The 24,515-nt window shown below is 42.2% G+C and overlaps 1 protein-coding gene across 1 annotated transcript; it reads right to left on the bottom strand.

The window, feature by feature from the left end:
• LOC134448946 (tetratricopeptide repeat protein 24) lies at positions 1–24,515 on the bottom strand. The gene is made up of 15 exons (XM_063198654.1): positions 24,220–24,515; positions 23,510–23,770; positions 23,138–23,246; positions 22,560–22,744; positions 19,765–19,966; positions 16,961–17,167; positions 12,503–12,631; positions 11,669–11,790; positions 10,374–10,451; positions 9,985–10,046; positions 9,764–9,855; positions 8,018–8,165; positions 2,448–2,530; positions 1,917–1,959; positions 1–1,698 (listed from the first exon to the last, which is right to left on the bottom strand). The coding sequence occupies exons 2-15, from the start codon at positions 23,723–23,725 to the stop codon at positions 1,596–1,598; spliced, it is 1,779 nt and encodes a 592-aa protein (XP_063054724.1). The 5' UTR covers positions 23,726–23,770; positions 24,220–24,515; the 3' UTR covers positions 1–1,595.

Genomic DNA, 24,515 nt, shown 5'->3' with positions numbered 1-24,515 from the left:
TACCAAACATAGCCTAATAATATTCTGACCACTGAAACAAAATTGAAAAGTGTCTGCCGTAGCCTATTCCTCACCTTGTGCTCTGCTTCAGTCTTTTCAGTCACAGAATCCGGGTTCATTTCATGAATCTCCTCGCATTCCGCATAGCAGCTCATTAATCCTTATGAAAATAAGTGTCATGAGGGATAATTCGGCGCAATTTGGAGTCCTCTTAAGTGGTATTACTGTTAAAAATACCGGGTCGTTGTGAATGTACAAGAAGTCCAAACTGTAAAAAAGGAAACTGTTCAGTATTCTATTGGTATATCCGTAACTGATGTTTTCTTCGGCTGTTCTCCAAGCAGCCTTCTGTCCGTGTTCCGTGCTGCTGAGAGTGCAGCAGTTTCCCGAGTGCCGTAGCGCATAGTCCTGTTGGTGGTCGCCAAAGAGAGAGCGCGCCAAAGAATGCAGCGGAGCTGTCCTCCGCGCACCAGTGCTGAAACGCCTGCGGTGCGTCATTGGAGGAGTGAGTGACTGCCCATTTCAAAATGCATCACAGTTCATTCGGGAAAACTCGAGTCAATTGCGTTTCGCCACCTTTCATTGTCAGCAATGTGTACTGGAAGACTAAATGTATTTCAGTACAAAGTCAAACCCGTGATGAAAGTGCGGTTAAAAAAAGACATACTTCAGAATTAACAAACACTTACAGTATGAACCAATACACAGGGTACAATGCTCCCATTCATTACAATGCTCTGTCATTGTGCACATAACCAACACAAGAGCTATTAAGCTAGTAACACTTTAGTTTACAGTTACAGTTTTTTGAAGTGTAGTAGGCTATGTCTCATGTAGTGCCAACATGTTATATTACGTAGGCTGCCTACACTGTATCCCTAGCCCTAACTATGATACACATTGCAAGGAGAACATAATCTTAAATGCTATAACAGATTTTGTACTTAATTTACAAGGACTGTAAAATACAGTGAAACTGCAGTGAATCATTAAAACATTGCCATAGCAAAAGAGTGAACTTGGCTGTAATTAAAAACCCGAAAGGGCTAATGTGTGTTTTAAAAATCTGGTCACAGCTCTGACCTGAATATGTTATCAAAGTCTGCCCAGAGAGGTCCCAGCCAATGTTAGCTATTCATTCATATGCAAATGATGCCTGATAATTAACAATACCGCACATGGTCATTATTTTTGGTCAAATGGCGCTAATTTGGCATGGCTTTTTCCAACACATACTCTGGTCAGTCTACCATCAGCACCTTTGTGACACAAAGGTGAACAATAAATGCCAACCCCAAAGGAACTAGCGGCGTTCGCAGAGATGTGACATTTTGGACGACAGAGTAAGCAGATTTCGTACATGTGAATATTTCCATATGGTTAACGCTGATGTTAAGTGGAATGGTGGAAGAAGGTGAGAGGAGTCCAATGTATTACAACTATACAACATAATTTACAAGAGCTCAAATTCATTAACGAATACAAAAAAAGTAAAATAAATAAATAAATTAATTAATTAATACATACATACATACAAATAATTGTTTCATACGTTACATAATAACAATACAATTTCAATGCAGGTGGAGAACAAGTCACATAACACTGCAGAATCTGGACTTGAGTCTGACGAGCGCTGGGAAAGCACTTCTGCTAGTTGCAGAGTCCCCGGGAACACTCTGGACCACTGACAGCTCACTGGAACACACACACACACACACACACACAAACACACACACAAACACACACACACACACGCGCGCACACAAACACACACAAACACACACACGCGCAGTGTGTAAGTCAGTGATATCATAAAAGAGAAAAGAAAGGGAGAGGGACTGGGTTGGAGACATCAGTCACAAAGAAATGTTGAAAGAGAAAGTCAGTTTCTGTATGAAAAGCAATGAACTCACTTCTTATCCACTGTGGTTTGATGGATAGCTTCAATGTGGTCACCTAAGAGTAGAAAGGACAACAATATGAAATCAGTTTATTATTATCATTTCCATTAAGGTAGACAGAGGTTGAAGGTGGCTGATGGTGGCAAAACTGCTTTGTTGTGATTTGCTGGACTAGACTCAATGCTGAGATCTTACATTTAAGGTTAAAATGAGTATGCCGATATTAAAATATGGATTGGATTAAATTAATCTTTGTAGCATCCGTTACTCTTAGAACAAAGACCACACACCTCAACATGATTGTTTTTATTTCCTATAAGGAGAAACAAACATTTTAAGATAGAGAGGTTTTCCTATGGGGGTTCATCATTAACGGAAGGTGTCAGCATCAACAGCCAATAGAAAAATCCTCTCCCACCACAGGTTTTGCAATTAACAGATGGGCACCTCACCTCACGATAATGACAAATAATGAAAAATAATGAAAAATAATGACAAAATTGCATGCAAAATGGAAATGGTTTAGCCCTGCCCTTTACTTACTTGGCTGTGTCTCTGTGCTCTCCTCTGCCTTGGGCAGGTCCTGGCTGTCAGTGTCGGCCTGCTCATAGGTGTTATTCAGATTCCTAGTTTAACAAAGAAAAAAAACACACACACATCCGTCTCAGAAAAGATTTTGGGTGCAGGAGAACTTGCAAAGTCACATGAAAACTGAAAATAAAGTCTGCACACCAAGCTCCCGTTTCTCTTATTTTAATGTGACATTTCGGGCAGCATGCCCTTCATCAGACGCAGACTTTATTTTCATTTTATATGTTATTGAGAATCCTGTCACACAGGAAGAAGAGGGTTACAGAGCGATCAGGGGACACCACCCAACCATTACTCCACCCAAGACTGAACAACAACACCGCAACATAAATACAAATGAATCAGCAGTTACATAGGGCTTGGTAAGCAAAAACAGACACGTGCATACAAATGCCTGTGCACACGCGCGCACACACACACACACACACACACACACACACACACACACACACAGACACATAAATGCATGCATGCACCCACATGTATGCACACACACACACACACACACACACACACACGCACACGCACACGCACACGCACACGCACACACACACACACGCACACGCACACCCACCCAGCCACACACACACACACACACACCACTTTAAGATAACCAAAGATTCTCTGCATTAAGAACGTCTCTGAGATAACAGCCACTGTAAGCGAAGGCATGTCAAGACCAATGTGGCCGCGGTGCTATTACATCTTTAGTATTTATATACACTGATCGTGGCCTCTCCCTTTAATGTTCCCATCTCCCTCCCTCCTGAAACAAACGGCCCGCTTGCCAGATAGGGTGCGGGGAGATAAACGGCTTTGCAGCAGTGAGGGGGGAGAGCCAGCCAGGCAGCCACGGTCGTTACGCTGCCTATTAGTGCTCACTCCACTGAGTAGTACTGCAGGAGATTCTTTAAGTATATAGAGATATGCCAATGTAATAGGCTGCTATGGCCACCTAACATGACCAGGTTCCGGTCTGCCTAAAGGGGCGTGTCATAATGCTCCTAGCATTGAATAGAACAGTCCTTAGGTCTGCCCAAGTCTGCCTAAAGGGGGATTTCTCACCCCTTCCCCTTGCAATAATAGAACCCGGAAACAATGGGCCAATGGAACCTCTCTCTCTCTACTCTCTCTGGTACTGCACTCCGCATTTACTGTACAGGTCATCATTCATCATCCCTCTCATCAATGTTGCAACACACAGAGGGGATGGCTCCCGGAAAATGTTATCTTGTTGTGCATGTCAAGGGGAAGAGACTTCCTTCCCAGGGTTGTGTTTGTGTGGTGGGCATGTACAGTAAGTGCTTGCAGTACACATATCAGCATATGACACATGTGACAGCATATGACTATTACATATGACATATGTGTAGTGTGGCAGCAGTCCATGATTGACGCTAATCGATGGATAATTGGTTATATTTCATTGAGCGTAAAAACAGACGTTTTTTTTATGTGTGTGTGCAATGTGTGTGGGTCAGTGACATTTCAGCAGTAGCCCACGTCAGGGCGTCACAACGACAGCCACTGCCATTACTGTATAGGTTGTTTGTTTGTTTGTTTTTAGTGGACTACCTAAGAAGCATATTCATTGCAGCATATCAACCACCAATTACTAATCAATTTATGGGTATTAGATGCCGTTGCGCTGCCTGACATCTGAGCCCCCCCCCCCCTCTAAAAAAAAAACATCTTTGACCCGTGCACAGATTTTGTATGAGTGTGTGTGTGTATCTCTGCACACCATGTGTGTGTCTCTGCACACCAGCTTTAATGTAACGTGGTACACATGGAAACTTTTTACTTTTAAGCAGTTAAGATAAGTTTCTGCCTCAGGTGTGTGTATGTGTGCGCGTGCGCACGTGCATGTGTATGTGTGTGTGTGAATGCATGTGTATACAGTATACAGTGGTGCTCATATGTTTACATACCCCAGCAGAATATACGCTTTCTTGGCGATTTCTCACAAAATATGAAGGATTACACAAAGCCTTTTTTTTCACTCATTGCTAGTGACTAGCATAAGATATTTATTAGCAATATTCTGTGTTTACTCTTTCAAAAGCATGATCACAACCCAAACTACCCAAATTACCCTGTTCAAAAGTTTACATAGCCTAGTTTCTGATGCTGAATATGGCCCTGTTTAACATCAGGGACCGCTCTAAATTGTTTGTGGTAGTTGTGGATAAGGCTCTTAATGTTATCAGTTGACAAAACAGCACATTCTTCCTGGCAGAATGGTTGTTTCCTATAATATCTTTGGGTGTCTTGCTGGAACCTCACATTTGAGGTTTCCCCTGAGTGGCTGAATGATGTTGAGATCAGGAGAGTGAGACGGTCGCTCAAAAACTTCATTTTATTCTTTCTGAAGCTAATGATGGGTTGATTTGGCTTTCTGTGCTGAAATATTGTTACGTTCGCATGTCCAAACAATGGACTATGTGCAGTTTCAAGGCTGATGAGTGTCAAGTTTCCTCCAGTATTTTTCACAGGGCAGTGTATTCATCATTCTGTGAGTATGGACCAAAAGTGTAGTGCATTTGTAACTCAAATGTCCCCATGACATCAGTGGTCCATAACCATGTTTCACAGAAGGGATGGTGTAACTTTCATCATAGGCTCCGTTGACTGTTCTCCAAATGGTACTGTTAATAGTGGCTGAAAAAAGTTCCATATTGATCTCATTTTTCCAAATGACTTTGTCACAGGCATTTTGATGCTTCTCGCTGTGATATTTGGTGTATCATATGCAAAATAACATGTTTGCATTTTTGTAGTAATGGATTTCTCCTGGCAACCCCCAACAGCCCATCTTTCCTCAAGTGCCTCTTTCCTGTACAGTTTAAAACATTTTTTCATGTTGTCCTATATTTCACCTGAAGTTATATATGTGCCTCCTGAACAATTTCCCTTGCAATGATCATCGCAATGCAATGATTCCCTTGCCCATTGGCTTGATTCCAACCAAACTCCTCATATTGCATTTCTGAATTGAAATTCCAACGGTGCCAACATGACAATATTTCGACACAAAAAGCCAAATCAACCCGTCATTACCTTCAGAAAGCATAAAATGAAGGTTTTTGAGCGACCATCTCACTCTCCTGATCTCAACATCATTGAGCCACTCAGGGGAAACCTCAAATGTGAGGTTCCAGCAAGACACCCAAAGATATTATAGGAAACAACCATTCTGCCAGGAAGAATGTGCCGTTTTGTCAACTGAGAACATTAAGAGCCTTATCCACAACTAAGACAAACAATTTAGAGCGGTCCCTGATGTTAAACAGGGCCATATTCAGCATCAGAAACTAGGGTATGTAAACTTTTGAGCAGGGTCATTTGGGTAGTTTGGGTTGTGATCATGCTTTTGAAAGAGTAAACACAGAATATTGCTAATAAATATCTTAAGCCAGTCACTAGCCAGGAGTGAAAAAGAAGGTTTTGTGTAATCCTTCATATTTTGTGAGAAATCGCAGAGAAAGCGTATATTCTGCTGGGGTATGTAAACATATGAGCACCACTGTATAGGTACAGTGCCCTCCATAATTATTGGCACCCCTGGTTGAGATGTGTTTTTTAGCTTCCAATTATTTATTTTTTTTCTAAATAATATGGGACCTTAATGGAAAAAAAGAGAAAAATCCAACCTTCAATACAACTGCATTTATTCAGTGGGGAAAAAATCCCACATAAAGAAATAATTATTTGACATCAAATAATGTGTGTCACAATTATTAGCACCCCTGGTGTTAATATTTTGTACAACCCCCTTTTGCCAACAAAACAGCACCTAATCTTCTCCTATAATGTTTCACAAGATGGGAAAAGACAGAAAGAGGGATCTTCAGCCATTCCTCTTTGCAGAATCTCTCTAAATCATCCAGAGACCTGGGTCCTCTCCTCTGTACTCTCCTCTTCAGCTCACCCCACAGGTTCTCAATGGGGTTGAGGTCAGGGGACTGAGATGGCCATGGGAGGAGCTTGATTTTGTGTATGGTGAACCATTTCTGTGTAGATTTGGCCATATGTTTAGGGTCATTGTCTTGCTGAAAGACCCAGTGACGACCCAGCTTCAGCTTTCGGGCAGAGGGCAACAGATTTTTATTTAAAATGTCCTGGTATTTCAAAGCATTCATGATGCCATGCACCCTAACAAGGTTCCCAGGGCCTTTGGAAGCGAAACAGCCCCACAGCATCACTGACCCACCCCCATACTTCACAGTGGGTATGAGGTGCTTTTCAGCATGCGCATCTTTCGTGGTACGCCAGACCCACTTAGAGTGTTTGTTGCCAAAAAGCTCAATCTTGGTCTCATCTGACCAAAGCACACGGTCCCAGTTGAAGCCCCAATACCGCTTGGCGAACTCCAGACGCTTGCGTTTATGATTGTGAGTGAGGAAAGGTTTTCTCCATGCATGCCTCCCAAACAGCTTGTTGGCGTGTAGACAGCGCCTGATGGTTGATTTGGAGACTTTGTGACCCCAGGATGCTACCATTTGTTGTAATTCTGTAACAGTGAGCTTTGGAGATCTTTTGATTTCTCTTACCATCCTCCTCACTGTGCGTGGTGGCAAAATAAACTTGGGTCCTCGTCCAGGCTTGTTTACCACTGTTCCAGTTGTTTTGAACTTCTTAATTATTCCTCTCACAGTGGATATGGGCAGCTGCAGTTGAGTGGCAATCTTCTTGTAGCCTCTGCCTGACCTGTGAAGGTCGACGCACATCTGCCTCACTTGTATGCTGTGTTCCTTTGTCTTTGCCATGTTTAAGAGTGGATAAGAAAAATGGCCTCGGTGTCACGTCATATTCATACCCCAGGGAAACAGGAAGTGATGAATTACTAATTAAATGTTCCTACATACTCTGGTAAACTTTGTAAACTACTGTAGAAATGACAGAAATGCTTCAATTATATTTATTTCCTGGGAATTGTTAAGGGTGCCAATAATTGTGGAACAGGTGATTTAATGAAAAATAATTATTTTTTAGTCAGGGATTTTTTTTTCTTCTTACAATTCATTTGAGTTGAAGGCTACATTTTCCTACAATTTTCAGTGTGACAGTATTCTTCTGCAATAAACACTGAATTTATTTTAAGGCTTTTAACACATCTCAACCAGGGGTGCCAATAATTATGGAGGGCACTGTATGTACAAAGTATGTGTGTGTGTGTGTGTGTGTGTGTGTGTGTGTGTGTGTGTGTGTGTGTGTGTGTGTGTGTGTGTGTGTGTGTGTGTGTGTGTGTGTGTGTGTGTGTGTGGGCATGTTTGTGTCACTGTAGGTGTGCCCTTGCCTGTTGTCCTCTGTATGCTTGGCCAGGTACTGTTGTGAGGTGTGTGTGTGTGTGTGTGTGTGTGTGTGTGTGTGTGTGTGTGTGTGTGTGTGTGTGTGTGTGTGTGTGAGTGTGAGTGTGTGAGTGTGTCTTGCCTGTTGGCGTCTGTGTGTACGGCCAGGTAGTCCTGTTGTGAGGTGTGTGTGTGTGTGTGTGTGTGTGTGTGAGAGAGAGTGTGTCTTGCCTGTTGGCGTCTGTGTGTACGGCCAGGTAGTCCTGTTGTGTGCTGTGAGGTGCTCCAGGATGGGAGTGTGCTGGCGCGTGGATGATCACCGCCTCTCCGTGTGGCCTCTGGTCCACATCTGGCCCAGACGCGGACACCGCCGGCCCGACTGGCCATAGCAACACAACAAACACACACACACACCAGCACCACAACAGATAAATGTAACCTCATTAGGAATACATCGCACAACACAAGACAACACAACGTGACACGACACAATACAACAGTACAGCACAGCAAAACGCAACGCAACACGACACAACACAACAGATATATGTAGCCTCATTAGGTATACTGGCCCATAATGACACAAAACACATACATGACACATAACAATACAACACAACATTCACAACACAATACAACAGTACAACACAACACAACACAACACAATACAACACTACGCGACACGACGCAACACAGCACGACACGACACAACACAATACAACACAACACAACAGTACAACACAATACAATACAACACAACACAACACAACAACATATACCACACAACAGTACAACACAACACAAAACAAAGCGACAAAACACGACATGACACAACACACCACACCACACCACACCACACCACAACACAACACAACACAACACAACAGTGCATCACAACACAACAGCACAACACAACAACACAAAGCAACGCAACACAAAACAAAACAAAACAACACAACACAACAGTACAACACAACACAACACAACAGTACAACACAACACAACGCAACGCAACACAACAGATATAGCCTCATTAGGAATACTGGCCCATAACAACACAACACAACACAACACAACATAACACACCAGCACAATAACAGCCATGACTTCATTAGGAACCCACTCATCATGAATTAAACACATGAGAATTCTGTTCTACACAGCATAGGATTACATCTAACAACAGTCCTATCTCTACTCTATCTCTCAGAACGACAGATCTTATCGACCTTTGATGCGTCGGTAACACTTTAGAATAATGGATGCAAAAAAACATTATAAAGACTTAATAAATAATTAACTATTGATGAACAAAACATTAACAAATGTTTGTAAATGACTAGGAAATGTAAACAAATGCTTGTAAATGACTAGGAAATATTTTGTTAATATTTTATATTTATTAAACATTTACAAGTTGCTTGTAAATGAATAAAATACTCTGTTATAAGGTGTGTAAAATCTTGCATATATCATTTGTAGATGTTTTATAAAGCATTAATAAAACTTAGTTAACAATAAAAACATTTGTTAATGTTTTATTCATCATTAGTTAATTATTTACTGAGTCTTTACTAAGGAACATTATTATAAAGTGTTACCGATGCGTCTCCCCTACAGAACATAGACCATGATCAGCTTCAGGTTTCTCAAAGATATTAAGTTGAAATAATATTGGGATTCACTGGATGAGGCCAAAGGCTACACCTGACTGAATTGTTTGTCTTGAACACCCCTGATGAGAAAACAACACAGCAGAAATCATCTTAGGTACTATTGATTCAGAGTGAATACATTGGAATAAATTAGAAATGAGTATATATTAGAAATTAGAAATGAGAAATTAGAAATTAGAAGCAGTGTCTTGTCTATCCTCTGGGTAGACAATTCTGGAGGATCATCCATTTTACAAAAAAAGACAAAAACAAAGTTTTTAAGAAAAAAAAAGAAAAGAAAAGAGGAGGGCATGATTCCTACCTACAAACCCGTTCTGAGCCTTGTGGTCGTTTAATCGATCTCTCCTGACAGGACGACCCTGAGAAGGTTCACCCCCACTTCCATCTGGCACTCTGTGGCATAAAACAAACCACATGGAGACATCAAACCACGTTACATACTAAGCAGCAGGGCCGGCCTGACCAATTTTATATACGTATATATGACAAATGTAACCCTTATATCGTGAAAGTGAGCTGTACCTTCGAGGCTGTCTGCGGTGATTGTGGTCTGGGGGTCCTCCTCGGCGAGGAGGGGGGGCCCTCTGAGAGGCAAGGACACGAGTGAGCGATGAGAACGCAGCAGAATAAGGACATTACAGTAAGGACATTACAGTAAGGACATTACAGTTAGGACATTACAGTAAGGACATTACAGTAAGGACATTACAGTTAGGACATTACAGTAAGGACATTACAGTAAGGACATTACAGTAAGGACATTACAGTTAGGACATTACAGGAAAGACATTACAGTAAGAACATTAGAGTAGGAACATTACAGTCAGACATACAGTACATACTATATGTAACTATTGTACCGCAAGTCATGCAGCCGGAACATGAGGATTGATGGATACATGGCCGCTCACCTGTTGCAGTGAGAGCTTCAGCTGCAGGGCCTCGCTCAGCTTATTGACCAGTCGCTCCTGCACAGCACCATCAGAGTCCTGCAGGACACACACAGCCTCTTAAGGACACACCTAAAGCTAAATAAGGTGCACTCTACACACACACACAGCATCTTTAGTACAGACCTATAGCTAAATACAGTACAATAGCATGAGCAAGAACAATAGCATTTGTATTGTTCTTTTTTATACACAGTTGTCATTCAATGTGCTTGAGAAAAAGAAAGAGAAAGACGGAAAAAAAAACATTATGGATAGTATTATAGAGACTATAGATAAACAAGTTTAGAGCTCATAACACTACAAGTTAATCAAAGGCAGATGAAAACAAAGCTGTCTTTTTCTTTTACATTACATTACATTGCATTTGGCACTTTTTAATCAAAGTGACTTACAATTGAGGACATAATCATAGCCAACATCACAAGTACGTACAGAGTGCACAGGAAAGTGCACAGTCAAGCAAACCATTAGCAAGCCACTGTTGGGGTAGTTCTAATTTCAACAGAAAGCTCATTCCAGCACTTGCCAGCCTAATGACTAAATGCCATTTTCCCTTGTCTGGCTTTCATTCTAGGCATAAAGATTCTGCTAAGTGCACGAATGAGGGCATTCTTACAGTAATTGATTAGTCTTACATTGGTTATGAAGTTTCTACAAATACCATCTTGGGCAGAATATAAGATAAGGGATAGGGAGGTTGTGTAAATATTTGCGGACAAGACAAAATAGGACCGAAATGATGTTTTGACTTCATCTGAATGATTCAGCCATCATCCTTCACACCAATGCCATATGTGGAACCAGGCGAATTCGCTCCACATTTGCATAATATTAAACTTGGTTTAATAATTTCGCTTCGCTCCTGTTCGCTTGCCTTTGCCTCTCTCATAGGAATGAATGGCGAAGTTCGCTTCGCTTGGCCAAATTCACGTCTATGTGTCCCTACCGTAAGAGTACGGTACCTGTAGCCAGACCCCAAAGTGAGCAAAGAGAATCAGAGAACATCTATGCTGAGTACCCATCTCTGTGCTCTGTTGGAGTGTTCATGGAAATTATACTGTGAAATGTGCTGTGAAATGTGTTCTATTGAAATGTTTTCTATATTCAGGATTGTCTTATATTCGGGCCAATGCAGGTACAAAAACACTTTGAAATCCAATAATGACGCAGAACATTAAAGCAGAAAAGGATAATAGGATCCAGTTACAGTATATGTAAATAAGTGAAATAAGTGACAGTGTTGGGTTCCTGACCTTGCACTTGGACAGCATGCCCAGGGCCTGTTTGTAGTAGACCGTGGCCCTGTCAGGCTCTCTGTGCTGCAGGCGTATTTCCCCCAGACCTTCACAGGCCTGCCACTGGCCCATACAGTCATCTGGAGAAACCAAAACACAAGAGCAGGGGTAACACTTCATACGTAATAATGGATGCATAAAAAGCATTATAAAGTCTAAAGGAATTAACAAACGATGAACAAAACATTAACAAATGTTTTCATTTCAGATTTAATGCTTTATAAAATATCTAGAAATTATATGTTCAAGATTTTACAAACCTTTTAACAGATTATTTTTCATTTACGGAAAATAGTTAATGTTTTTTTTTTTTTCTACTTACATAACATTTCCCAATTCTTTGCCAAAATTATTTGTTCATCATTAGTTAATTATTTACTCAGTATTTTATAGGGCTTTTCATGCATCCCTTATTAGAAAGTGTTACAAGAGCAGGAACATTACTACTTATACAACATTCCACTGACAAGTTAACAAAATAAGCTCTTACAGTATGTGTACTAACAAAGCCAGCATGAACAAATTATTAACTCATCTCCCTTCTCTCACTGTTACAGCATTTCAGATTTGTATCGATATTGAGGTGTTCTAAATTTGTTCTGCCTGGCTGACATGGGGTTTAGTTCTTTTGATAGCACGTCAGTCAGTGAGGCTGTTGGACCGTCACAGATAAGCATCGCCCTCAGCAGTTAATTAGAAGCCACCTCTCTCTCTCTCTCTCTCTCTCTCTCTCTCCCTCTCTCTCGCTGGCGTGTGGTGCATGGCGTGTGGTGCGTGATGCGTGGGGCTCACCTGTGTCTTTGAAGGCCTGCAGAGCGTGAAGGTAGCTCTCCCCGGCCTCCTCCAGTTCCCCCAGCTGGGTGTGAGCAAAGCCCAGGTTACTGAAGCACCGGCCCTGTGCTCGACGAGAGCCCTGCGAGCCTGCACACAGGAACACAACACAACACAACACAACACAACACAACACAACACAACACAACACAACACAACAGCTCTCTGTTATTTTGCTCATATCATACGTTTAAAATACATGGCTGCCCTGCAAGCCTGCATACAACACAACACAAGACAGCTCTCTGTAATTCTACTCATATCGCATGTTTCTAACATACCTGTATGTGGCTGCCCTTTGAGCCTACACACAAGAACACAACACAGACAAGACAGCTCTCTGTTGTTCTGCCCTTATCTCAGTGTCTAACATACTACCATCAGTGGTTTGCAATCGTTCATATTCAGAGCGCAAACCACCACCTAATAAGCACATTGCTAATTCTTCACTTAGAAAGTACTCTGAGACCACTTGCACTCTACTCTAGAACAGTGGTTCTCAACTGGAACAGTCTTGGGACCCACCATTTTCCACTCTCATTCTGTCGCGACCCAATTTTTTCACTCGAATGACTGGTTGCATGCTACTATCTCTTGTAAATTGTTGCAGGAAAAGTTGGATGTTTTTTTTTTTGTTTTTTTTTTTAAGCGAATCAATGAATTACGATTTTTTTACACCACGGCTCCGCGACCCACCCATGACCCCTCCGCGACCCACTTTTGGGTCGTGACCCACCAGTTGAGAAACACTGCTCTAGAAGATGTTACAGTTTTTCTCTATTGGTTTGGCTAATTTCTTCAAACTGAGATGACATTCTCAAAACAACACGGGAAAAATCCCCAAACCAACTTGCAAATTCCCAAAACAGAATGGCATTTTTCATTGCTTTCATCAAATATCAAATGCTTTGTACATGTCTCAAATGTTTAGTACATCTCTGCAGATGGCTATGTACAAGTACCCTACAGTTGACACAATGAGCATACATTTAGCACATTTTCCAAATAAACTGATCTTGCTTATCTAAACGAATTAGACAATTCTCTATGAAATGGCTGCCCTCTCCAAAACATGTCAGCATGATTTCATTGTGTAAGTCATCATATGCAAAGTAGTCTACACAATTATCAAAACAGTCCAGGACATAATATTTTAAGAATTTCATTAAACGCTAAATTCATGACAGTGTGTAGCAGGCCAAATGATATTGTAACTTTATTAGTTTGTAGAAAATAATTTTACAACCGTGTATAGTACAGTTTCCTCTGTTATTTAGCTAATTTCTTGACATTTTTTCAAACGACATTCTGTTTTGAGCAATTGCTAGTTGCTTTGGGATTTGTCCATGTTATTTTGAGAATGTTATCTCTGTTTTGAGAAATGAGCCAAACCAATGAGAAACCTGTAATATATGGCCATTACTTTCTGTATGTGAATTTACAGTAAAGAAAGTTACTGATAAATGTCCTTGGTAAATTGTCTGTGTTGTCAAACTTCAAGGGTTTCACTCACTTTTTCATTTTTATACATAGCCGAAATCTGTTAGCTGAACGTAGTCCCATAGTGACAAAACATCTAACCATTTTGACTTGCAGTGCTTACACAATGGCAAAGGGACAATGTATTTTGGGGGTACTGATGATATATGTGGGGAAGGAATTTAGTTTTGACACATGGGTAAACTGTTTTTGGAGCAATATGAGCATGTGATGAGGATCCATGAGGTTATGCTGAACCATCCAGTTTATTTTGACAGAAGGACTAAATGAATGCAAATGAGCCAAAGCAATTGAGAAGGATCTATGCCATTTTTATGGTACTGACCATATATGTGGGAGAGGGTCTAGTGCTGATTCAAGAATGAGCTGTTTTGGGAGGTATATGACATTTTGCTAGTTATCTGAACTGTTTTGCAGAAGTGTAAGAATGTTTGGCCAAATAACCCAATGGTTATAGGAATGTCATCTCAGTTTCAAGAAATTAGCCAAACCAATCGAGAAAAACTGTAAATGGACTACCCAGTGTTGAAGAGTCACTGTGCACACATGCACAGACACAGTTATACCCTGTCGCACATACTGTAGCTAGTAGCTACTGTGTGTTCATGGCAAATTATTCTAGACTACATTTAATTTGTCTTGCCTGGTCGTGTATGTGTTGTACTCTATGTCCCCTCTTGTCTTCCCCCTCCTGTGTGTTTTCTCTTTCTGTTTATTAGTATTTGTTTTGCTCCTTCTTATTTTACTGTTCTAGCAAGCTACCACGGTAACTGCTTGGTAGCTACACCATAGTCAGAGATTATATCGCAGATATAGAATATAGTTTATTCCAGTCTCTCTGGCATAGTTTTACTGTTCATTGTGATGGTGACAGAAATCATCCCTGGCTGTGTAGTACTGTGGTCTGCTAAGATCCCCGACACAAAACAAGAAAGCTCCCTATGTTCTCCTATTGACTTTCCAATGAATACTTGAAGCATATAAACAGTGCCATGCGTAGATCTTAATGGACATAACACAACATGGGTAAGTACCATGAAATCACTACATAAACACTGTGTTATATTTATACAACACTTACGCACAAAACATATTAAAGTGCAAATCAGAGGGAAAGAGTAATAGCACTGGCACTGTGTGAAGCAGTGGCGGCTGTGAATTAACGGTGAGCAATAGGGGAGCTTTGAGAGCAGAGCCGGTTTTACCAATAAGCAGAGCAGGCTGTTGCCTAGGGCCCCACCAAATTTGTCCATTGTCCAAAAGTCAGCCCCAACATGGTAAATACCAGCAAAATTAATTGAAAAGGGCCCCATGTCTACATTTTGCCTAGGGCCCCCAAGTGGGTAGAACCGCTGCTGTTTGAGAGAAATGCGGAGGCAAGCAGCTTCTAGTCGTCCCTGGGGAGCTGCTATGCCCAGCCAGTCTACACTACGCAGTTATGCTATGCCAGTGGTTCTCAACCTTTTTTGAACAAACGCCCCCTTGACCTCATCATAAGCCTCCCAGTGCACCCTTAAGTTGCCCTCATCATAAGCCTGCCAGCGCCCCCTTGGAACAATTGGAACTAAGCCCTGCCTCCAGTCAGCTGTATCCTTCTCATGCCCCCCCAGGGTTCCCCAATGCCCCCTGGCGGCTGTAGCGCCCCCGTTGAGAAACACTACGCTATTTACTGTACATCTAAGCACACTGGGTACAAGCCAGCTCACGCACATCTATGGGGAATTCCATTACTGAAACAGAGGTCAGAGACAGCTAATTTACAGTACAATTAGCAAACATCGGAGTGGCTATAAACAAAAGGCACTCAACTGTACCCCAATCACATCTACTGCAACAGAGCTTTACAAGCTGTAATATATCGGTGTTGGCTACACGACGCCTTCTCGTCATGGTCGAATTCTGTGTGACTCACTCAGGCATAGACTGCAGACAATAGCAAACTTGTCAATGTCAGCTCGTTGAGGTAACATACTCGATCTTTTAATGACAATCCATTTTTCTAGTGAATTGTCAAGCTGCTCAGATCTTGGGGCACTGTGGACCAGCACGCTTAGCCCCCCACATACGATGGGCTTGCATGCCCATGGCAACCTGGGTTTGAGTCCAGCCCTGGGTCCTTTCCCAGCCCTGCCCCATCTCTCTCTCCCACTCTCTTCATGACATACTCTCCACTGTCCTATAATCAATAAAGGCACAAAAAGCCCTAAAAAAACACTCTGACTTTTGTGGCTTGAATGTGTTCAACCTGCTACATCATCATTGTTTACAATCACTGAGGGGGAGGGGACGTGGCTCAGTCGACTAGTGCACTGTACTATTATGTGGAGGACGCGGGTTAGCTTCCAGCCCGACGTCCTTTCCCTATCCTTCTCCATCTCCCTCTCCCCACTCATTTCCTGTCTCTTTCACTGTTCTATCTGAATAATAATGGTGTAAAATGGAAAAAAAAAAAAAAAATGCAAATGGACTGCATTTATATAGCGCCTTTCCACTCCGTCGAGCACTCAAGGCGCTTTACACTGCATGCCTCACAATCACCCATTCACACACCGGTGGCAGTGGCTGCCACGCAGGGTACCACCCTGCCACCAGGAGCAACTTGGGGTTAAGTATCTTGCTCAGGGACACACCAATTGGATCAGGCAGAGTGGGGCTTAAACCTGCAACCTTCCCTCTAACACCTGAGCCACCACCGCCCCTAAAAGCCCCAAAACAGGGCCCTACCGGTAGGGCACTTGTCTACTATACGGCCGACCCTGGTTCGATTCCCGACCCGGGTCCTTTGCCGGCCCTTCACCGTCTGTCTCTCCCCACTCGCTTCCTGTCACCATCGTCCCTGTACTATCACAAATAAAGTCAAAACCAAAAAAAATGTCTTTAAAAAACAGCTAAAAAGCTATAGGGGTCTATTGGACCCACCGTGTAAGGCTGCGGCCTCCCTGTGGAAGTCAAGCGCCTGCTGGTACTGGCCCAGTGTGTTGTGGACGGCCCCCAGGTTCTGGAGCACCACGGCCAGCCGGCGGGGTTTGGACCGCACCAGGGGCAGCGCCTGCTCGTAACACTCGGCCGCCTCCGCAAACATCTTCAGCTGCGAGAAGTTCAGACCCAGCTCGTTGTACAGCTTACCTGTGGAGGGCACACAAAGTGAGTTTTGAGTTCTGTGTCCTGTGTCAGAATTAGGGCTGCACAATATCAGAAAAAAAATCGATACTAGATTACAGCATGCAATACCTCGATAACGATATTTAAAGGAACAGACCACCCTTTTTTGATTTTCACATATTTGCAGTATTTCCCAGCATTATTCGTGAATGTGCATATAATTTTCTTCTCAGTGTTTTCAGTTCTTAGATTCATTGGATCAGAATTATTAGCATAGCTTAGCATAATCACTGGAAGTAACTGGTATCTTTAGCATCAAGTCACAAGTGATCACTGGACAGAATTAAACTGCTGTTTTACACTCTGGTGAATTTTACATTAATTTTAAAATGGTTTATAAGTACATTTGAGGATGTTTAAATTTGTACCATAGACTTGCATTAGTATGCTTAATTTGGCTATACTGTTAAACGGGGCAATGCAAGCACATAGACGAAAATGATATGCACATTCATGAATAATACATGGCAATACTGCACATATGTGAAAATCAAAAAGGGGTGGTCTGTTCCTTTAAAAGATATTTAGAAATATAGCCGAGTGTTTTTCTTGTCACTAATTCTCGGTCTCTGTGAGGGGCGTGGCGGGCTACTTTGGGCGTGGCAGGCTTCTCGCGCATTTGTTGATATTTAGGTTTACTTGTTATCGATAATGACGTCATTTTTGAGATACGCATATCGCTACTCCTGATTTCACGATTTCGATACTTTTTCGATATATTGAGCAGCCCTAGTCAGAATGACAATGGGAGTTTCTCAGGTGGGCTCTCACTATTACCTGTGGAGGGCACAAAAACATGAAAGCATGTATATTTTCCAAAAGCAATGTTGACCTCAATGTTGACCGTTTGCAGCTGCTCCCTTGCACGGGCGAGACATAAGTGCGATGTTGTTGAGTGCAGTGAGCATTTTGTGCTGTGTCACAATGACAAGGGGAGATACCAGATGGGCTTTCACTATCTCAGGAACAGCCTTGTAGAAGATTTCTCATATCCACAGTACATACCGCAATCTTAAGAACAAACAGAAAATAATTAATGTCCTTTAGCATTTACATATTCATGTCTCATTAATAATCCTAAAGGATTATGGACATGAATTCTGCAAACTAAATTGGAGAAAGGACATGGCTGAACGATGATTATTCTCAACATAATTCTTTGCACAGTAGACGGCTAATCAATTCCAACCACGTTCTGTAATTGAAATGACCTGGCCGCGACTGATAACTAAATGTGAATGACATTTCAACTACAGCAAGAAAATCAGTATGCTGGGTACACAGATTAAGACGATATGTAAGAACCTCAGAGGTATTCAAAAAGCTGTGTTAAGTCCAGCATTCTGGTCTGGTCTTTCACTGTATGAAGTATGCCTAAACTATTACACCTGCCCTGACATTGTCTGTATTTGTATGCATGGGACAGTTAGAAATTATATGTCTATTACATGTGAAGATATTGACAAAAAACTGACAATGACTTTGATTTTTGAAGTATACATAACATACAGTATGATACATTCGATGTTCATGTCTTACTGCAGATGGGGTCGCCGGCGGGCCTATTCACTATTAGTTGTAAATACATTATATAACAACAATATAACTACATTATAACTACATTATATAACAACATTGCTATGACAGTGACGAGAGCCTTAAGTAACAGATTAAGACATAGCCATTACGATTTTGGTGCCCGAAAGGTTATAACATAGACTCTGCACTTAGGGGTTCAATTGCCCCAACATTCTGGACTTTTCTGCAGTCTGATTGACTGTTCCTTCTCAGCTCCTCAATGACTCACAGAATGTGGAGTAGAATTACTTTATTGATCGCAAGGGGAAAAATTAAGGTGTCAAGTACCTAACACACAATACACATTGTGGTTACTGACTCACCCAGTCACTGACTCACTCAGAGCTGGACTGCTGATCTGACTACAGGGCATTTTTCCGGTGGGACGACAGACCTCAGGGGCAAATATTTTTTGTTTGTTTGTTTGTTTATTTGCTTTCCCTCTTAGAGACCGGCCCACAACTTACACAGGGTGGACCATTGGTACTTCTTAACGTAATGTAGATGGTGGACAAAACAAATCATAACATAGTACAAAATATGTATGAAATAATAATAATAACTAGAAATGCACACAGAGAGTGCAGACCTCTGCCAAGGAAGCTGTTTGATAGAACATTTGACTATGTTACACCCCATTGTTTAGTCTTTTGTGGAGATAGAAGCTGGAATGTCAAAATTCGCCCTATCCCGAAATGGTGAAGAATCTTTTCAATCCTGGATCCGGATCGTGATCCGAATCACCACCAAAATTTAATCACTTGTTCCTTTTGTAATTTCCAACAACTCTGTTGCAACTTTTTGAGTTATCCTGCTGACTGACAGACAAACAAACAGACAGACAGACAGACAAACAGACAGACAGACAGACCGACAAACCTCCTTGGCGGAGGTAATAATATGTAATAATAATATATTATAATAATAATACCAGGGCTGTTTTGTGGTCCCAGTCCAGCCCTGTACTCCCTTGTGTGACTCACCGAGTGTGTCTGGTTGTTTGATGCTGACGCTGAGCTCCAGGCACTGGGAGAGCATGGAGATGACGTCGTCCGATGTGAAGCTGTCGGACTCTAGCATGTGGGTACTGGCCTCCTTCAGGGCCAGCGCTGCCGAGTCCAGACGACCCGCCACCCGGTAGCTCTCGGCGGCCCTCTGGTACACCTGGGCTGCCTGACTCCAGTCCTGGGGGAGAGAGAGAGGAGGGGAAAGGGAGCCGTGAGGCAGCCATGGCCTAATGGTTAGGAAGGTGGTCTTAGGTTGCAGGTTCGAGTCCCACCTGTACCTGTAAAAATAAGGTGTCAAGTACCTCACACACAAGACACATTGCGGTCACTGACTCAATCACCCAGTCACTGACTCACTCAGAGCTGGACTGGTGATCTGGCATGTGGGGCATTGTCCCTGTGGGCCAGCAGTCTTCAGGGGCCAATGCTGTTTTTTGTTGGTTTGTTTCCTAGCCATAGCCTAATGGTTAGGTAGGTAGGTGGTCTTAAAATTGGAAGATTGCAGGTTCGAATCCCGCCTGTACCTCTCCCTATACCTCCATCCATGGCTGACGTGCCTGTGAGCATGGCACCTAACCCCATATTGCTCCCAGGACTGAAACCGATATCCTGAAAATAATAACTGGAAGTGACTTTAGATTTTAAAAAAAGCATCAGCTAGGTGTAATATACTGTAATGGAAGGGTGTCTGGCAGATTAGATGAGAGGGGTCCCACTGAAACAGATGTAACTGAGTAGTACCACTACTGCTACTGCTGGAAACACTGCTGCCTGGCCCCAGTCCTGGGGGAGAGAGAGGGGTGTCTGGCAGATTAGCTCAATCAATCAAAATGTATTTATAGAACACAATATCATAACTAAACAGTTGACTCAAAGTGCTTTCAAATACAATTACACGTTCCCACATACACTGTACACACCAGCTCTGGAGGCTGCCAAGAAGGTGCCAATTTTCCTGGGTTCACGTGAGCAAGTGCTCTCTCTCTCTCTCTCTCTCTCTCTCTCTCTCTCTCTCTCTCTCTCTCTCTCTCTCTCTCTCTCTCTCTCTCTCTCTCTCTCTCTCACACACACACACACACACACACACACACACACACACACTGTAGCCGAATTATAATAGTCCTACATTATATAGGCGTTAGATATCTAGATTAGACGCTAGTAGTTATGAAAGACATTATCAAATCTTTAGGATGCAAGGGATGGATCTTATATGCTTTATCAAGTTGGTCACACTGTCGTAGTCATCTCCATTTCTCAAAGAAGTCAACACAAAACAATTCCGCCGTTATTACCATGATTTTAAATCATCAAAGTGTAGGGGAGAGATGGTCTGTTGGAGATGACAGGGATCCTGCTATTGCTTTCTTGCCTAATGAATACTATCACAACTACTACTACTGTTGCTAATACTATTACTAGGTTACAACAACAACAACATCCCATTCATTTTCAATGGGGTTTTATGTCTAATGAGTTAGAATGTCGATACCACCAAAGCACCTGAACGTGGCATGGAAATCTGCGGGTATATTGAAGAGTGAAGTGTGGATCACCAGACCAAACAAACAAAAACAGCTGAGAGCAAAGCATCAAGGATATCTGGGCTTCCATAACGGCCATGCAATGCCCTGCTATTGACTTCAATGTTAAACGCAGCATTCCAGTTACTAAGACAAAGAGCTTGTCACCAAGTATTGAACATTGAAATGTAATTTAGAAGGTACCAAATTCCAAATGTCTTGATGTAAACGGGGAAAAAAAAGAAATTTGGATTACAACACTACAAAATATTTTGCGTAATAATGTGGAACAGAGCATTTAAAGTTTTTTTATTATTTAAAAAAAATACCGTTATCATTGGAAGGTTCATTCAAAAACGTTTTAATTGTACTCTAATGGCTGATGACTTGAAAATTATGATGACTGTCATTTGTATTGATTATTTGAGGAAACAGCGAAAAATGTCATTTGCGTAATAATGTGGAATGCGGTGTACTACTACTACTACTACTACTACCACCACTAATACCAGTCCAGTACTGTTAGTACTACTATCAACTTACATCACAACATCACTTAATGTAAATAGGAAGTCCACAATAAAAGCTGTTCACTCTGAAAAGGTTAATCTGTCAAACATCGGTCAACTGTGCGATTCAGCTAAAAAACAATGCAATTTCAAGCACGGATGAAAGCATTTACGCATCAAAGTTATATGATGAACATTTAATCTGTGAATAAATAAACCAATGTGGCACATGTTTCATCCTTCACCCATATCTATCTGCCTAACTGAATGCCCCTGTACCTTTTCTTCATAGTCGTACACACAGCTGTCACCTTGCACACGCCTAGCCAAAGGCAAGAGCGAGTTATAAATCTGGATTCAAACAAGCTCAGTTGAAGCTCGAGCCCTGAGGTGATAGATAGATAGATAGATAGATAGATAGATAGATAGATAGATAGATAGATAGATAGATAGATAGATAGATAGATAGATAGATAGATAGATAGATAGATGGATAGATGGATAGATGGATAGATAGATAGATATTACATAGATAGATATAAATAGACAGCCAGCCAGCCAGAGATAGATAGATAGATAGATAGATAGATAGATAGATAGATAGATAGATAGATAGATAGATAGATAGATAGATAGACAGACAGACAGACAGACAGACAGACAGACAGACAGACAGACAGATAGATAGATAGACAAACAGACAGACACAGACAGATAGACAGACAGAGAGATAACTAACCTTCAAGTGTAGGTGGCAGAGGGCCAGTTTCATGCAGGTGTCCCCCTCGGTGCTGCCATCCCCCTGGGCGCGGTACAGCTGGGCGGCCTGGAAGTAGTGTGTGGACGCCTGGGCCCGGTCCTCCAACGCCTCGTGCGCCACGCCCAGGTTGTACTGCAGGTCGGCCACCCGCTCCTTCTTCTCACCTTCACATCAATTCAGTTGTCATTACCATGATTTAAAATGACTCTCTCTCTCTCTCTCTCTCTCTCTCTCTCTCTCTCTCTCTCTCTCTCTCACACACACACACACACACACACACACACACACACACACACACACACACAAATAGTAGCCTAATAATAATAATAGTCCTACACAGTCGACACCGAAACTTTAAAAGCAATTCAGCTGTTATTACCATGATTTAAAATTACTCAACTGTAGGGGAGAGATGGTCTGTTTGACGTGACACTGCAGGGGTCCTCCCTGCTATTGCTTTCTGGCCTGAATAATATCACAACTACAACAACTATTGCTACTATATTACTAGGTTATGGCCTCAACAACTACTACTACCAACCGCTCCTTATTCTCACCGGGCTGGGCCTTCTGCAGGTACTCCAGGCCCTTCTGGGGCTTCCCCGCCTCCACGTACGCTGCACCCAGGTTGAAGGCACATGCTCGGTGGGCTTTGGTCTCCTTCGTCTGAGGGTGGAGGAGGAGTACAACCTGACGTGTTAGGCTGCACATTTTCATGGGTGGATAACTTTGACAAGTGCTCATCATGTGAAATCTTTCAAAGATATGTAAGACCTGTCTAAATGATTGACTGATAGTGGATGACCGAGATAATTAAATGACTATAGATTGGAGATGAACATAATGTTCTGTCTCTGAAACAAAATGAACTTAAACAACCTCAATTAATGTTGATACTGTCACAGATTCTGTCCATGGTGTCACTGTACCTCTGTTGCTGCTTTGTAGGCCCTCTTGAAGCAGTTTATAGCTTCGACATAGTCCTTTCGCTTAAGCGCATTGTGCCCCGAGGATGTAAACCTATCAATGTCTGCTTGGACCTGTGATGCATCTGCGCTCCGACTTTTGCTTTTGCCTCTCACGCTCCCGTCACTCTTCTTTTTTCTCTTGCGGCCCTCGCGGGGCGAAGAGCCTCCGGAAGCCATGGAGAATAGGTCACAGGAATTCTACATGAGCGCATGGTGAGCAAGCTGAGGAGAGAGAGAGACACACACGCGCTCACGTTACGGTATGTCTTTAAAATCATTATCAGCGCACCAGGAAACCTTATGCATGCTCTAGAAAGCATGATCCCGAAAAGATACTGGACCCTGCGCCAAATGAGAATGACAAGGCAATTGCTCCCTCTCCTTGACTTTAAGGATTCACCGCCACTGTTTAAACTTTAATCACCCGTGTAATGTGACAGTGGATGCTACTTGGAACTTTGTCGAGCCCTTGGTAGGACACAGGAAACTTCACTTAAAAGCGGACAATGCTATGGGTTAACTTTGGGACACTTTGCATATCTTGACCAAACGATACAAAATAAAGTAATTGGCGTTCAATTCTTTGGTTATAGATAGCTAGAGCTGCCGCTAGTCCCCCCCAATGTGACGGGTCGCATGGTGGAAAGCATACGGTAGGTTGGTGAACTTACCCTTTATCCACAGAACACATTAAGTCAGGGATATTCCATCAAAAGAGTCAGAGTGTCTTGGAAGCAATCCATGTACTTAAACGAGAGAATTCAGCCGAGCCATGATCAAACACTGCTGCGTAGCTGAATTTTCTACCTCAACAGCCATGTTTCAGTTGCAGTACGGATACCTGCTACCTTCCGTTTACATCCGTTGCTATAGTGACGAAACATCGCGCTCATGTTCTTGACCCAAGTCAACTTGGAGACATTTACAAAACTTTTCACATGTATTTGGATTTAGAAATTCACATAAA

This window comes from Engraulis encrasicolus, chromosome 5 (assembly GCF_034702125.1).
Source record: "Engraulis encrasicolus isolate BLACKSEA-1 chromosome 5, IST_EnEncr_1.0, whole genome shotgun sequence".
In the NCBI taxonomy this organism is placed as follows: Eukaryota; Metazoa; Chordata; class Actinopteri; order Clupeiformes; family Engraulidae; genus Engraulis; species Engraulis encrasicolus.
Note: the sequence above shows the minus strand (reverse complement) of the source record. Positions and strands in the feature narration are given on the sequence as shown.

Bases quoted from the DNA above. Each gene is read 5' to 3' on its own strand.
- LOC134448946 (XM_063198654.1), bottom strand. From the start codon at position 23,725: ATGGCTTCCGGAGGCTCTTCGCCCCGCGAGGGCCGCAAGAGAAAAAAG. The intron at 22,745-23,137 runs GTGAGAATAAGG...ATTGATGTGAAG, and splicing joins CCTGCAGAAGGCCCAGCCCG to GTGAGAAGAAGGAGCGGGTG. The intron at 9,856-9,984 runs GTACAGCTCACT...TTTATGCCACAG, and splicing joins CACCGCAGACAGCCTCGAAG to AGTGCCAGATGGAAGTGGGG.